The sequence below is a fragment of the Terrapene carolina genome, unplaced genomic scaffold (genome assembly GCF_002925995.2).
Source record: "Terrapene carolina triunguis isolate 2854851 unplaced genomic scaffold, T_m_triunguis-2.0 Scaffold42, whole genome shotgun sequence".
Taxonomy (NCBI): Eukaryota; Metazoa; Chordata; order Testudines; family Emydidae; genus Terrapene; species Terrapene triunguis.
In genome coordinates, this window is record NW_020664393.1 from 33334370 (window position 1) to 33350003 (window position 15634).

At 37.3% G+C, this 15634-nt stretch overlaps 1 protein-coding gene across 1 annotated transcript in view; it reads right to left on the reverse strand.

The window, feature by feature from the left end:
* The window catches only part of ADGRB3 (adhesion G protein-coupled receptor B3), a 600480-nt gene that overhangs the window by 21323 nt on the left and 563523 nt on the right, over positions 1–15634 (reverse strand). The window contains exons 24-28 of the mRNA XM_026654815.1: positions 14559–14657; positions 14058–14229; positions 6984–7079; positions 5375–5414; positions 2385–3028 (exon numbers count right to left, since the gene is read on the reverse strand). Coding sequence (XP_026510600.1) covers positions 2385–3028; positions 5375–5414; positions 6984–7079; positions 14058–14229; positions 14559–14657 — 1051 coding nt within the window. The remainder of the gene's footprint in view (positions 1–2384; positions 3029–5374; positions 5415–6983; positions 7080–14057; positions 14230–14558; positions 14658–15634) is intronic.

The following is a 15634-nucleotide window of genomic DNA, read 5'->3' on the forward strand; positions in this document are numbered from 1 at the left end:
TTATTCCTAGAGCAGGGTAAATAATTTCCCAGTTATACCATTTCCCTAACTGCTTTAAAAACTTTCTTCCCTTTATTATGTGCTCAATAAATACTGATCTTAAATTTTAAAATTTTAGAATTAACACGTCAGAAATCACCCAGGTGCACTTCACTTACATGTTAAATGTTGACTACTATAGAATGACATGGTAAAACACATTTGCAGAGTGATTACAGAGCAACTATCATGATGCCAAGGATTAAAGTATGGAGGCGTGCAGGGGAACACAATATATCCCTATCCTACACTGAATGTAGAAGAAGAGCTCCTCCTTCTCTTTCTGACTTAAGGCATCCCCCTCCTCTCTTGCTAGTGATAGGGGAACCTGATGTTGGAGCCTTAGGAGGAGCCTGATGCTTGGCAGAGAAGCTTCTGGGGTTCCCAGATTTTCCTATGGATGAGAAGAGAAGCAACAGGTCCTGATGGGAGAAGATGGGCTTCTCAGTTAGGTATCATCTATTTGCATGCTTTGTCTAAAAGAAAGGAAAGAAAGATTTCCCCTCTCCCCTGTGAAGGGAAAGATGCATCAATAATACCTGATACAAAGTTTTGCATTGAATCTATCTTTTGAAATGTCTTAAAGTTTTCTAAAATGGAGGAAGTGGCACTGGATATTTCAAAAATTTTGAGGAAGGACCTCTCCCCCAATCTCTACTTTAATTTGGGTATACATGAGTAAAGATTCAACAACCTCGTCAAGTCTAAGCAATGGCATTTGTAGGAATCTGCCTCTACTACTATTCCATATATGTTACATGTGTGTGCACGTGCAGTGCACACACACACACACACACACATTTTTTTCCAGTTGGCTAGGTACCTGCTAGGAGCCATGAACTCCTTTCACATATAGAACCCTGAACTGCAAATGCAACTGTACAAAGTTGCAAATATGTATCAGAATGATCCTGTGTGGTTGCCCTAATAAGAGAGAATGCATATATTATAATGACCCTAATCATCACTCTTGATTTCAGTGTAGTTACATAGCATAAAACTGGTGTAACGGAGTGGTAAATCAGACCCAGTGTCAGTAACACATCTTACAAGTGAAGTGAAAAGCTTTTATAAAAGAAATAAACCTTTTGGATTCTAAAGATGCAAGCCAACATTCTCATAGACTTCAAGGCATATTTTCAAATGTGGCACCAGGAACTGGGCCCACCAAAGCTGGAATTGTGCATGCATATCGGGTAACTTCATGTCTATCTAACTAATGTATGCATACAACTGGACGTGTGTGCAAAATGCAATTTTAAGAAGTCCATTTGAAAATGTGTCCCAAGATTACCTATACATTTACATGTTAATGCACCTTACAAAAAATAGCCAATACTTGGCTTACCTGCCGACCCCAAAATTCATCTTCTTTCTTTTAAATTTATTTAATTAATCTGTGTTTCTCATGCAAGAGTTGTGGGTATTATGAACACAATATAAGGAGTGAAGGAAATATTTTGCTTTCAAAGCTCTTGATGAGAGAAACAAAATTCTGATCTCCAGCCCAAATTCTCTAGTCCACACACTCATAAAAACTCCTACTGACCTCACTGATATTGGTTTTGCATAAGTAAAGACTTTTTAAGAACTGAAGTATTTGATCCTTAGATGTTAAATAAACAAGCAAATGGTTTTCACATGCAATTTTCTATAATGTTTAAATCCTACAGACAGATTCCAGTAATGATTTCCAGAACAATTTAATAGCCGGAATGACAGCTGAGCAAAGTGTGCAAGAAATGTACCTGCACCTGCTGCACAATGCAAACTCTACACATGTTGGCACAAACAGGCACCTGTACATGCAAATTAGGTCACTTCATGGAATGCTACTTAGGAGAGTTACTCTGATTTACACTAGAGTAGAATCAAGCCCATTGTCCTTAATTGCTGGTAAAGAATTATGCACATTTAATGAGGTAAATAAATAATGAATAATGTACATTGTTTGAGGATACCAGTAAGTTCAGTGATTAAAATGTTATCCTGTAGGAAAGGGTTTTTCTTTTTCACTGGAACTCAGAGTTATTTAATAGAATTCATCCTGCAGGTCAGGACATTCGTGGCAAGGCAGGTGGAATTTTGAAACTCCAAGATTGTATCATTCCATCCTGAAGGCGCTAAAACTTTACTTTGATTTTTATTCCAATTCTAAACATCATCAGTATTGTTTTATGGGAATAGAATAAGCGAAGCATGATTTCAAACAGTAATTTAATCTTAATTAAGACATTAGCTGTACCCTCAAACATAAACACTGGCTGTAGTCAAGGAGCCATGACTTATTATGTTGCCATATAATTAGAACAACAGAACATGTAATTTCCTTATGCATCACTGACCTCTAAAGAACTCATTGATATTGTGGATCCAGTTTCGCTTCTTGCTAATCCTGCATTGTCATCCAACTCGGAGGCTATGAAGTTCTTTACTGCTGTGCGGGGCTCAAAGGGCAAATTCTGCATATGTTCCTGGGTGGGAAGATGCTGATCTAAATTGATATTGAATTGGTCCATTACAGAGGGATTCATGTTGAATTCCGGATTAACTTTATAGTGCAACAGCCTTTCATGAGGCAAGGTATCCATGCCTATATTCAATTTGCTCTCATCTTTCAATGATTGCTGGGTGTTTACTGAACCTCTGGGCATGACAATATAGTCACTTTCCATCATCCGTTCTTGAGGATTGATTATGTCCATATCTGCACCTCTCAAGTTATCATCAGTGCATAAATACACAGTCCGCCGCAACTCACTGTTGTCTTTTTTCAAACACTGATTGGCCAGCTCACTCATGCTCATAGGCATGTGGAGGCCTGCGGGCTGCTGAATGATGACTTTGGAAATGATGCTTCCAGGCAGTGTTGAATAGCTCATACCTTCAGGGTTTGCTCCTTTCTCTTCTTCATCATCATTTAGTGAAATCCTAGAAAGTGTTCCTGTTATTGTAGCTGCTCTGCATGGTCCAATATCCTTATGTAGAACTGTGAATTACAGAACAGGATTCTCATAACAAGGAGTTATGTTTGCTGCTGCTTATTTTACATTGTCATGGTTTTGTTTACTTATGTTCCTTTCACCGGTGTATTTCCTTATATCTTTTTCTATCCATTTAATAACTTTGTTTTATTTCATAAACATTAGTTTGAATGGGCTTTTATTTAACCAGTTTCTTTTAAACTACAGTATATAGCTGACCTGGATCTCTCCCTAAGCCTAGATCATTTATATAAATTAAAAACAGCCCTTTATCTATTTCTACATTCTGTGATAGACCTTAGGTAACCTACAGCTTAAGCAGAAGCCTGCCATGTGGAACTTGATTAAGGGCTTCCAAAAAACCCCAATACACTATGACATCTGCCCGGCCCTTATCAACTCTGTGTAACCTCTTGGAAAACAACAGACAGATTGTGCGGCTAGATCTTTTCATCAATCCATCCTAATGATCTCCTTAACAGTGTACATGTCTTCCCCTGACTTTACTCCTAAATGTTCTTTTCTGCTGAATTTTGTAACTCTCCTGTATTAAATTCATCTCTGAATACATGCAGCATATGGTCAAACTAGGCAAAGAAGCCTGTTTATATGAAATAAACATGTTTTGGTGCACTTGAAGAGTCTATAGATTTATATAAACATGGCTAATAAAACAGTCATTCACCACTTTCAGTGAAGGTCTCTCCAGTCAAAGAAGAAAAAGAAAGCTTTGTTTCAGGACTTGAAGGAAAATGAGTGGCAAAATAAGAAAGATAAATTTAAAATATCCAACTGCCACGAATCTTTGACTCTAGCACAAGTATAGCATTCCCCCCATTTAAAGGAATGGATTTAAACACAATAGTGCTAAGCATGTGCAGCAAAATTAAGATTTTGTGAGTTAGACAGTAAGAGGTACAGAAATACCCATAAATGCATTTACTCCCTTTCCTGTGTCCTGAAGTTCATGGTGGCTCTAATATTACAGTGTGTATCATAGAATCATAGAATCATAGAATATCAGGGTTGGAAGGGACCTCAGGAGGTCATCTAGTCCAACCCTCTGCTCAAAGCAGTACACTGATATACAGTAGTAATCAGCTCACCAATGCAGCCCCCTGTGTTAAATCATATATGATTGTCTGTAATGTTTCAAGAATTATTGCCCTAAAGCAAGGAAATGTAAGTGAGAAATTGGGGCATTTCAACTACCCAATAGCATTACTTAACAAAAATGGAAAAAAAAAAAAAAAAGGGGGAAAAACTCATTTTGGAAATGCAAGTGGTTATTAGATTGTTTCTAACCACACATGTCATGCCAGCTCACCCAGTCACCTTTTACTAAATCTTTCATTATAGGAAATTGAATTTCAATCACTTAATTTTACATGGTGAAGTCCATTCATGTCTGCATTAAAAGTATCTTTCTTTAAGTGTGTCCTTGACATGACTTTCTGTACTACAAAGCTGATAAAGTGTGCAGCTCATGGATTAAGTCTGAACTTATCCTGCCATTAGGAAGGTAGGAGGAATGTATTTGTTTTTAAATTCCATTGCCTTACTTCTTTCAAAACACATCAGCAGTAATGAACATTAGTTAATAAGGAAGAATTATTACTCTATTGTGACAAAATACATGGAGGGACTCTAAAGCTTAAAGACCCTTAATTTTTCATCGTATTTTATTTAAACTACATTGGCTGAGTAAGTTGCTGAAGACAAGTATTTTTAAGTAGCAGAAGCAGACAGAAATGGAGCCAATTAAAGTACAGAGTACTGAAATAGAATAAAAATGTGTACCTATTATGTGAAATTAAAATATATTTTTATTTTTTTGTTGCTGTGCTGCTTAAACTACAATAAACTTTAGTTAGTTAGATCCAGAGAAAAGTCAGGCACTTTATATCACTTACTGATTGTTTTCACTACTATATATTATATGCATATTTTCAAATGCCCTATATCTAACCAAAAATGTGCTTTGCTAGCTGTATGGCTATTTGATATTTGCATGTTTACTGGGGTGAAGAAAATTCTTGTATGCATAAAGTTGATTTTATCACCAAATCCATTTGTTTTCTAAGATATAAAAATTCCTGTGGGACACTTATCAACTACCTGAATCCTGTTAAAAAGACTCTTACACAATTTGCTTTGATAAACAACTACATTTATCCATATAGCAGCATGTCTTCTGACAATGAAAGCAATTAGAAAAGATATTTTTCTGTAACCAGGTAAAACCTCATAGTTTTTCTGTTTCTTCCTTTTACTTCTCAGTGACACTAGTACACATCTTCTTCATTTTTTGTTTTGTTTTGGTTGACGACATATTGTTCCAGTATCCTTACCTGACCGACAAGCAATGTCCACATCTTTTTCAAAATCTGTCTGTAACAAGAAACAATGAAACAAGACAACCATTATTAAATGAAAACCAAACCACAATACCTTTTGCCAACCAGTGCTTCCAAAATGTCCTGCTTACAGAATCACAGTCTCTTAAAAGTGGTTTCTTGTTGCTGGGAAGGTGGAGTTTATTGTTTTACAACAGCAGAGTAATACAATTTTTCCTAAAGTATAAGTGGGTTGTTTTCAAAGTATGCTGCCTGACCACAAAAAATAAAATAAAATAGATGGAAATATAGTATGTAATTTTAATAAGATGATACAGTATGTAATTTTATATTTACATGGAAGAATAACTTCTACATATCATAGTAGGGTTATTGTCGAAAAAGCTTTTCATAGTGATTGTATAAACAGGAATACAGAAAATAGCCTGCAACACACATTACCATTAATAACCTTAATCAAATTAGTTCACTTTATCTGAAACATTCTTATTAAATTTGGTATTTGTTATATAGCAATCTGTATATCTCTGCTTCTAACGCAACCACAGTAAGTTCTGCAACCCCCTCTGCCTCCAACCGTGAACGTAGCTATTATTCATTTCAAAGTGGGGTAAAGATGCTGCCAGGTTTAAGAATGATGCTTTAACATTTAAGAATCTATGGTCACTCCGTCACAGTGAAAGAAATACTATTTAACTTGATATAGAGCTTAAATGCATTTCAATTTTGCTTTCATAGTTTCCTCAGAGTTTATTTACGTGTATCTAATACAAGCAGCAAATTTTCTATTTTTTCAGAAAGGGTCATTTTATCCTTTTTCCTGACATCTCAACATTGATTTTCATCTGCTCAAACAGCTCTTTCAAGGTCATTTGCTAAGAGATCCTTGCATCATCTAGGGCCCGATCCTGTTCCCATTGAAATCAATGGGATAAGTATTTGGCTACTAAGCTGCACCTAAGGATATTAGCAAATCCTAAAACCCTCCAGGCTTGTCCTGGAGTCTCCAGGAATTAAAGATTAATCTTTAATTAAAGATTATGTCATGTGATGAAACCTCCAGGAATATGTCCAACCAAAACTGGCAACCCTAACTTTCACTGACTCCTTAACTCTAGCTAGTTCTCTCCCCTGTAGAATGCCCACTACTGTCTCCTCAATTGAAATAATAGATGCATTTGCTTTGAAGCTGGGGAGGCGGGAAGCCTCTTAAGTCCCCCAAGACTTTAACACTGCTCTGCAAGCAGAAATTAGTGGGTACAGAAATTCAGTAGATAGTATGTTTCACACTTCACCACTCATCCTTGAGACTGAAAACATCATCTACACAACACTGTAGTCCCAGCTGCCCACAAAGGCAGAGTCTCAGCTGCTCTTGAACCTTAGTATTCAGAGATTCAGCACATAATAGCGCCATTCAACAGACCACTGAACCAACAAGCTGAACTTTTCTACGAAATTTCAGGAGCTGAAATCAGACTTGTACTTAAAAACTGTATTAATATTTCATGTACATGCACTTGACATGTACAGCAATGTATGTCATCTTTTTATTTTGGCTAGGGACAATGAATTAGAAGTCCAGAATAAAATAAAAACTCACCATGATTTGAGCATGTCCATTAGGAAAAGAGCTCGAAGAATCTGCATTGATTGGATCTTGGCAGTTTCTTAATCGACATCTAAATGCATCTTGAACCTGTGAAAACAATATGATGCACTGAGTCTTCTGACATTTTTAATACAGCTATAGACAAAATTAAACTGTATAGTTAGTTTTACTTTAGGATACTAGATATATCGCAGCCAGTAAATGCACATTTTTTATCTCTGTCATTTCACACTCTTACTATACCCTAGTGCTGGTACAAAAGTCTACCAATTTGCCAGACCCAGTTCACAGAATTAAATTTGTCAAGGAACATAATTAATAAGCACTCAGTGATGAGGGGTTACTCGGCCCCAAACTGTCTTCAGTGGCAGTGTTTGTCTCTGCTCTATCACTCAGTTTGACTGCAGCAGCAGGTCAGAAGGTAGGTTTATAAAAGGTACTTTATTCCCATAGCAAAATAAAATGTATTGTATGCCTGAAAAATGTAAGGGCTTTGAAAGGTGACCCTTAACAGTTATTTGCATTAAAAGTGAAGTAGTTTCCTAATTACAGTGGTTGGTTGCACTTTAAAAAAAATCCATTTTGCAGGATGTTACTGGCTCACATTGTAGTCTCTAGTTTTAAGTATAGGGAATATTTCTTAAACCTCTTGCAACAGTAAAACCTTTCAGAATGGACAAAACTTATTAAGTGTGAGCACAATGAGTAGGACAGTAGCCTGCTTTGTACTGGACAAAGGTGTAAGATTTTATTATTTATCTCTTCTATAGAACTTGATATAAATTGTCACCACTCATTAATGAATATTATTCTGTGCAAAATATGACTGTATTTCAAGAGTTACTACTTCAGAAGGTTTGATGTACAGAATTTACAAGAAATTTGACCAAGATCATATGTTTAAGTGTATATATTACCAGAGAACAATTTCTAAGGAACGAGATGCATAAATAGAAAGTAGCATCCAAAGGGGTAAAACAGTTCCTGCTCATTGGCAGTCTAGTGTGAGTACATTTGGCTGCACATATCAGAGATTAAAAATGGAGGCAGCAAGAAAATTCTTGCAATGGGAAAAGATATTTATAAGTGTGGCCTTGGAAACACACAAGAATATTTCTTTGAATTAAGAACCAAATTTGCTTCAGTTTTGCTTATGTGTCTTTTGTATACACTTGCCACGGACATTCTAGAAAACCAGTTTACTGGGAGGAATGTTTGTACTGTATTCACAAAAAGAGAATTTAGATTTAATAAATGTTAGTATTCATACTGGAAATCTGATTCTAAGAGTTACCATCTTCCAACTTGGATACAGAAATTTGGCCACGTGACCTGTGTCCCATCAAAACTAACCAACACCATTTCTATGCTGAATATCAAACACTCTCAACGAAGAACTTCTTGTGAGCAGTCTACAGACCATTCATTATCTGTAGAAATTATTCAGTGGTTGATTTAGAATAATCAAATCAGAGAAAATCATAAGCTACTCATGGACATTTTGTAAACAGTAAACGAGGCTAAATTAATCAACTGAAGCTGAGCCTAAGGCCTGGCTTTCTGAATGCCATTATTTTATGCTACAAATTCTTTGAGAGCTTGGACAAGCTTTCCCAGCAGGAAAAAAAAAAGGCAGATGGAAAACTTTGCCTTATCTTTATAATTAGAAAGCATTATCTTAAAGTGCTCAACCCTTAAATGAGTTAAAGTGCCCTGCAATATTTAAGTCTAAATGAGTACTGCAGATAGAGGAAGACTAATATAGGGTAGAGAGAGAAAAGATGTAACAAGTGTGAAAGGTTTGGTGTGATTTTAAGGCACTGAAACTCCCCAAGTGTGAGAGAGTAATTAAAAGTGTGCTTGACCTGGATTATGAATCAGACTTTGATTTTAGGCATTATGTTTGTTTTGGTTTTGCATGCATCTGACACCAATCTGATTTAGCATCTCCCAGTTGTTACAAAAGTTAATCCAAATCTTTTCCCTCTTTATCAGTGCTGAAGTCCTACGTCAGACTTTAGCGTTCTATATTGTAGGGAAATCATCGGTGAACTAAGTTGACAAAATGAGGACCACCCTGAATTTCAGTCAAATCTCAAAGTAACAGAACCCAAATCTATTATTGCTTCAAAACACATTAAGTGACAACCTCCCCTACCAAAAATCTCTCTCTTACATGTCCATGGAGGCTCCCCATACCTCATACTCCTATAGATCTCATTAATCTCTCTCAAGTACTCCATCAGCAATAAACTGGAGAGCCTTTGGTGATAGATGCATTCTAAAACGTGTCTTAAATGCAAGCAACATACTATTAGGATGTTACAGCTGAATGTCTGAGATAGCTGTGTCCATCAAAATGATGTAAATTGCAACTTGTAAGCATGCACCATGAAAATACTATTTTTTTGTCCTCACCGACCCATCCATCTTCTGTTTAATCATTCAGAGACATATTGGAGACAAAAGTAGCTGATATGATGAAGAATTATTGTTGCTAATTAAGAATGCTATAGAGTTTCTGGTTTGGCGAAAGAACTTAGAACCAGATCTGCAAAGATTTAGGCACCTAATTTCCAGATTTAGGCATCACTGTGATCCACAAAATTCCTGCTCAGCTGCTGTGTAAGTCTGTAGGTGCCTAAACTCACTCAGCACCTGCATTTATAGTGTAAAAGTTCCCTAGATGCCTATGTTTCTGCCTCTGGGCATGTGCACTGCTGCCTCAGGCAGGAGCCTGAATGCCTGTCATGCCATAGCCCCAGCACAAGCCTCAAATCAGGAGAAGATAGGTGTCCCCTCACCTAGCTTGCCTGTGGGTCCTGATCCAGTGGGTGTGCTCAGAGGGTGCCTATCTCCACACAAAACATCGGAGGGGGAAAGGCAGCCCCCCCCTAACCTTTAGCCCATTGGTTAAGGGACTCGGATGGGATGTAGGAAATCACAGTTCAATTCCCCACTCTTCCTGAGGAGAAGGAATTTGAACAGGGGCTTCCCGCCACTTCCTAACCACTGTTTCTGAGGCCCAATTATTTATAACAAAGTGAAACAGCTTCCAAAATGGAGTGAGAGAGGCCCTCCTGAGAATATCCCATAGCTCAGTGGTTAAAGCATTCACCTGAGAGGTGGGGAATCCCTGTTCAAATCCATTCCCCTCCTCAGGCAGATGGGAACACTGAACTAGAGTCTCCCACATCCTGCTGGGTGATCACTTGAACCGCTGGCTAAAGATTCTGAAGGAAGCCACTGCCTCCCCCAGCTGTTTTGTGTGGTATTAGGCAGGTACCTAAGGCATTCTCACAAGAAATGGCTATTGCACCTGACTTCAAGAGAGAAGGGGTTCCCAAATGTGGGTTGCAAGAGAGATAGCCACCCCACACCCCACTGCCTGAACGTAGGTCCCTAACTCCCTGAAATGGGCAGGGGCTGAGGGAACTCCTCTGTCATTGGCATCTCCCATTGGGTAGCAGTGGTGGCTAGCTTTTATGGATCCCATTCTCAGGCACCTATCTCTCCCTGTGTGTTGTATGGAGATCCTTGTTGCTAATGCAGCCTTTGTGGATTCCACTGATTTTCTAGGTGCCTGAAAGCTAGGCATTGCAATGCTGAGTGTAGCAGTGCCTAATTCCCTTTGTGGATCCAGTCCTTACAGACTTTAAGGGATTTTGTCGAAGGGAATAACCTGACCCACCTATTGGTTTCCTACTCCACGGTCGTAGAGGCAGAATCCTCAGACAATGTCACAAACAAAAGGTGGGCCTTTGAAATGCTCATTTGTTTTTCTCCACCATTCATTCGGAATTGTTTTGTAGTTTATTTTTTTCTTTCTAACATCAAGCTGTAAGATTGTTTTAGAGCCAGGCAGACTAAGAGAGACATGTGATGAATGTGCACGAACCAAGGAAGTGGTTTCCCTAGCAACAGTAACCAATTCAAGACTCTTATAACTTATCCTCTCTCCCTAATCATGCACCTTTTTTCTCTTGCAATATAGAAATGTGGGTTGAGATTTAGACACCAAACATGTATTTAATCCAAACGCATTTCAATCAGTAGGAGCAGGGAAAAAGCAGAAAATACACATGGGTTCGTCCCATCACCACCAGCCTTTGGAGTCGTTCAGCATGACTCAAATTAGCTTCGGAAGAGGCTGTGTTAAAGCATGTCAGGCATACTGTTCTGGTATTCTGGTAAGGAAGACTATTAGCACTAAGCTTTTCTATCATTCTCTGTTTTATGACAGAAACACGCATACCACACTCCCTCTATGTCTCATTAGGTACTTTAACAGCAAGAAGATAAGAATGAATAGTGATATGATAGGGTGGGAATATCCCCATTAGTCTTCCAGTTAAAAATAATAATACTTAGCTCTTCTATAGCATTTTTCACCCATAGGCCTCAAAGCATGAAGGAGGGGAAAGTATCATTATCCTAACTTTACAGGATTGGGAACTGAGGCAGAGGGATGTGAAGTGACACTCCTAAAGTCACACAGCAGATTGGGAACAGAAGCCAGGACTCTAGAGTCCCACTCTAGTGCCCTATCGAACAGCCACGCAGCCTCTTAAATAGCTCACTTTCAGACAAAAATACTGAAGTGACAGACTAGTGGGTTTTGGATGGAAAGAGAGGGTAGATACACACATGTTCTTACATTTCCAATGTTTATGTCCAAACCAATACATCAAGTATAATGAGAAAAAGATTTTATATATTTACATGAACAAGAATGCATCATTTTTGGAATATAACAATAGTAAGGGCATAGTAAAGCATATCTGACCTTTTCTTTGTTTGAATTTTCCTATGATATATTATTAGTGGTATGTTATTTGACAGTCCGAATTAATATTTTGCTTACACTGGCATATTGTAAACATTAGATGAATCTTATGGAAGATATAATGAGATGGCTTCATTATTTGTATGGCATTCATCATTAAGAATGGAAAATACATTGGTAAGATTTCTATGTCATGTATGGGTAGAGAGAAATATCTTCTTTGGACTACGTAAAGTAATGGACTACAATTTCAGGTAAAATGTATTCTAAACAATTTAACAACTAAATTGCTCCTTGAAAATGTGCACGTGATAGCTGCTATGTTAGCTGACACCAGGAATTGAACTGCAAACCTCCAGAGCTAAAAGCATGAGGATGTATAGCATGACTAAAGAACCAGGTTCTTGAAGTCCTCAAGGCAATAGGTACAAAGTGGGACATAACACACCCTGAGCAGTAGTTACATCCTATCTCTGAACAAAGGAAGTTCATCCAGTGGTTCTGTGGACCCACACCACTTTGAATCACACATGAGTCCTCACTTAAATAGCTAATGCCATGAAAGAAAATTGCTTCAGTAGTGTACCATCTCTTTGATCCCTTTCCCATTTGGAAAAAAAACCCATCTTAATTAGTTTCTCAATTTTTGCTCCAGCTCTTAAATTCAGATGAGTGTTAGGATAAGAAGGTGGGGGGAAAAAGATTCTGTCTGTGAGCACTTGAGGAAGAAAGGATTCAGCTAATAGTTCTACATAAAACTGTCATCACTTTTTATTGGCTGAAGAAATGAGGTATAAATAATTGTAGTCTTTTACCATTTCACTGTAAGAATGTATGATCTGGTGGCTTCCAATTCTGTAAGTACCTGCCAACCCAATATTAGAAAGGTATACAAAATATGGAGGGAACAGTAGGCCTTGTGGGTGATAAGTAATAACAATAATATAAACTTTTTTTAAAAAAAATCCACTTTATATATAGTGCCTTTTATATAAAGATTTCAAACTGGTTTACAAACATTAAATAATTTTGCCTCCCAACACCTCTGAGGGCTACTTTTAGTATTGTTATCCTTTTTACAGATGGGTAAAATGAGGCACAGGGACTTGTCCAAGGTCACACTGCAAGTCAGGAATAGAGCAAGGCATATTAGTTCAGTTTTTAGAACCCAGAAATCTCTTGTTTTAAGCCATAGCCCATATTCCCTCCATTTTCAGACTCTTGCCTGTCTCTAGTGAAATAATCAAATGACTTAGTGGTTCACAAGGTGACTCCCCCCCCCCACACACTGGGTAGGATACAATATTCACACAAATTAGAATACCACAGGGAGACTGAAATAGATTGGGTCACTATCCTGCATGCTGTTTTTGATGAATATAGTGAACTTGAGTTCTTAGGACGGTGAATGATGGAGAGAAGAGACACTGTGCAAGCCTCCTCACTCAGCATGGCCAATAAATCTTAAATGTGATCTGATGCACCCTGTTATTCCAGCCCTGCAGCTCCCTTGAATAGATACTGCCCATCACTGTGAATTGTGCTACACATGTGGTATGGTTTAGTGATGTTGATAAACATCCTAACCTAGATAAATTGAAAGCACCACACTTACTGTGACCTAACATGATTTGAACCTATATAGAGCTGAAAGGCTTGTTCATTAAACGACCACACCTAGCTCCTAAATTTTTGTATATTTTCAACAGTTTTCTGTTTAAGATGGAATAGTGTAAATGAAAGCAATTATATATTTGATCAGTCTTTCTATATGTGAAAAACTCACAGAATCTGTTCCTTTGGAAAAGGAATCTTAGGTCTGCACTGATTGTGTATAATCATAATATCAAAGATGAATAAAAGTTAGAAATAAACAAGACCTATTTGGCCCAATTTAAAGATGACCTGTAATTAAGTGGACCCATTTTTCCACTAAAATTAACTGTGCTGCATTTTGCATCTAAAAATAAACAATCTTCCTTCAACCTCACGTCCATCTACTCTCCATCTTGTTCATTCCTTTATTCACTCTCAACTTCCTATCTGTCCCTGTCCCCTGAGTTTCTACATTTGGGGGCTGTTCTCTTTCTTCTGTTGCCTCATCATCTGCCTAGAACTGTTTGAGATCCTTATTCACTTGCCCCTCTTTAAATCTCATCTCAAAAATTTCCTTTTTTTCTTTATACCAATAAGTGAATTTTTGAAAGAATATGTTGTATATAATATTAAATAGTATGTGAGAAACACAGCACTTTAGCGATCGAGAAATTATTCCTCACCTCCCTTCGGAGAATGCAGTGGACCATGACAATAACAAAGCCTTGCAATGAATCAAATACTGCGAAGAGTATCTGAAATAATATTGATCTTTTGTCTGTCATGGCCAGAACTGCAGACATCCACGTCAGAGCCAGAAGAGGCAACACAACACAGGAACTCCAAAGGGATGCCCTATTGAGAAAGAGAGAGAGAAAACAACATTATATAACTGCAAGTAGATAAATAAAAAACCACTACTAAAAAAAAGAAACCTTTTTAGGATGGCAACTTATTAGTTAATTTGAAAACCACAGACAAATATATAAAAAACGTTGTACTTTATTTTCTAAAGAGTATCCCCTATTCAGTTAATAAACACAGTTGCCAATTTTAAGAAGAATATTTAAATATGTTCAGTGCTCTAATACAGTATTAGCAAACACAATTTTCATCATCAAAGTATTTTCTCACATGCACTGTATAAGATTTGTAACAAGAAGATGTAAATGATTAGGACTAACATGGCATTACTGGCGGTGGTGGCTGACAAAGCTGTTGTTGAAACTACTCCACACTTGGCACATTTGAGCGTCAAACCGCTATGAGGCTCACTCATCTGACTGCAAACAAACAGAACACCCACAAAAAGAACAAAATATTGAATTTTCACTGAAAAACGTTGCTACTGAAATTTAGCTTTTAAATATGACGTCATGCAGAAAAAGTAAATAGACTTATTCAAGATGAATGCTCTAGGTTGTTGCAAAAGTATATTGATACTATACATTATTAACTTTAACTATTAATACTATGGGGCTTAATTTCATGCAGGCTCTATTTCTTCCATTTAAGCTAAAAAAGGCCCCAATGTCCAGAGATCAAAGTTGCTCAATACATGGAGATAAACATAAGCACGTGCTCGTGTAGACACACACCGTGAAATCCCTCTATTCAGACCATTTACAAAACGAATGCATCAATGATGTATAAAATATTGATTATTATATGAACATTAATAAAGGAAGAGACTTCCAAAATGTGCTCAGGTCATTCAGTCAAGATGGACTTACTGTACAGTCAGTAAGCAAATGACTTGGTATAGTAATTTGAGTGTGCTGGCTAAAATCTGGAGACAGCACTTTACCTAGGAAGAACAGGAGTACTTGTGGCACCTTAGAGACTAACAAATTTATTAGAGCATAAGCTTTCGTGGGCTACAGCCCACTTTACCTAGGAGTTCTTGTTCCCATTGTATAAAGGTCTGAATATAGGGGTTGAAATGTATGGAATTTGATGAAAATAAATATTACTTGGACTAAAAAGGGGTGATATGTTATTCCATTTTAATAAAACACAGTACACAAGCATTAAGCTTAAAGCATTTTGTACAGACAACTGTATTACAAAACTCATCACAGTTAAAATGTAAAACCTGGTATTAGAATTTTCTTCTTCTATGTACAACATGCATTCAAATTCGGAAGTTTTGATTAAATAAACAACTTCTTTGCTCTCCTATTTCCCACCTGCCAGCAGAACCAGTGATTTCCATATCATAACAAGAAACATACAACAATATAGGGAAAGTTTTTTTACA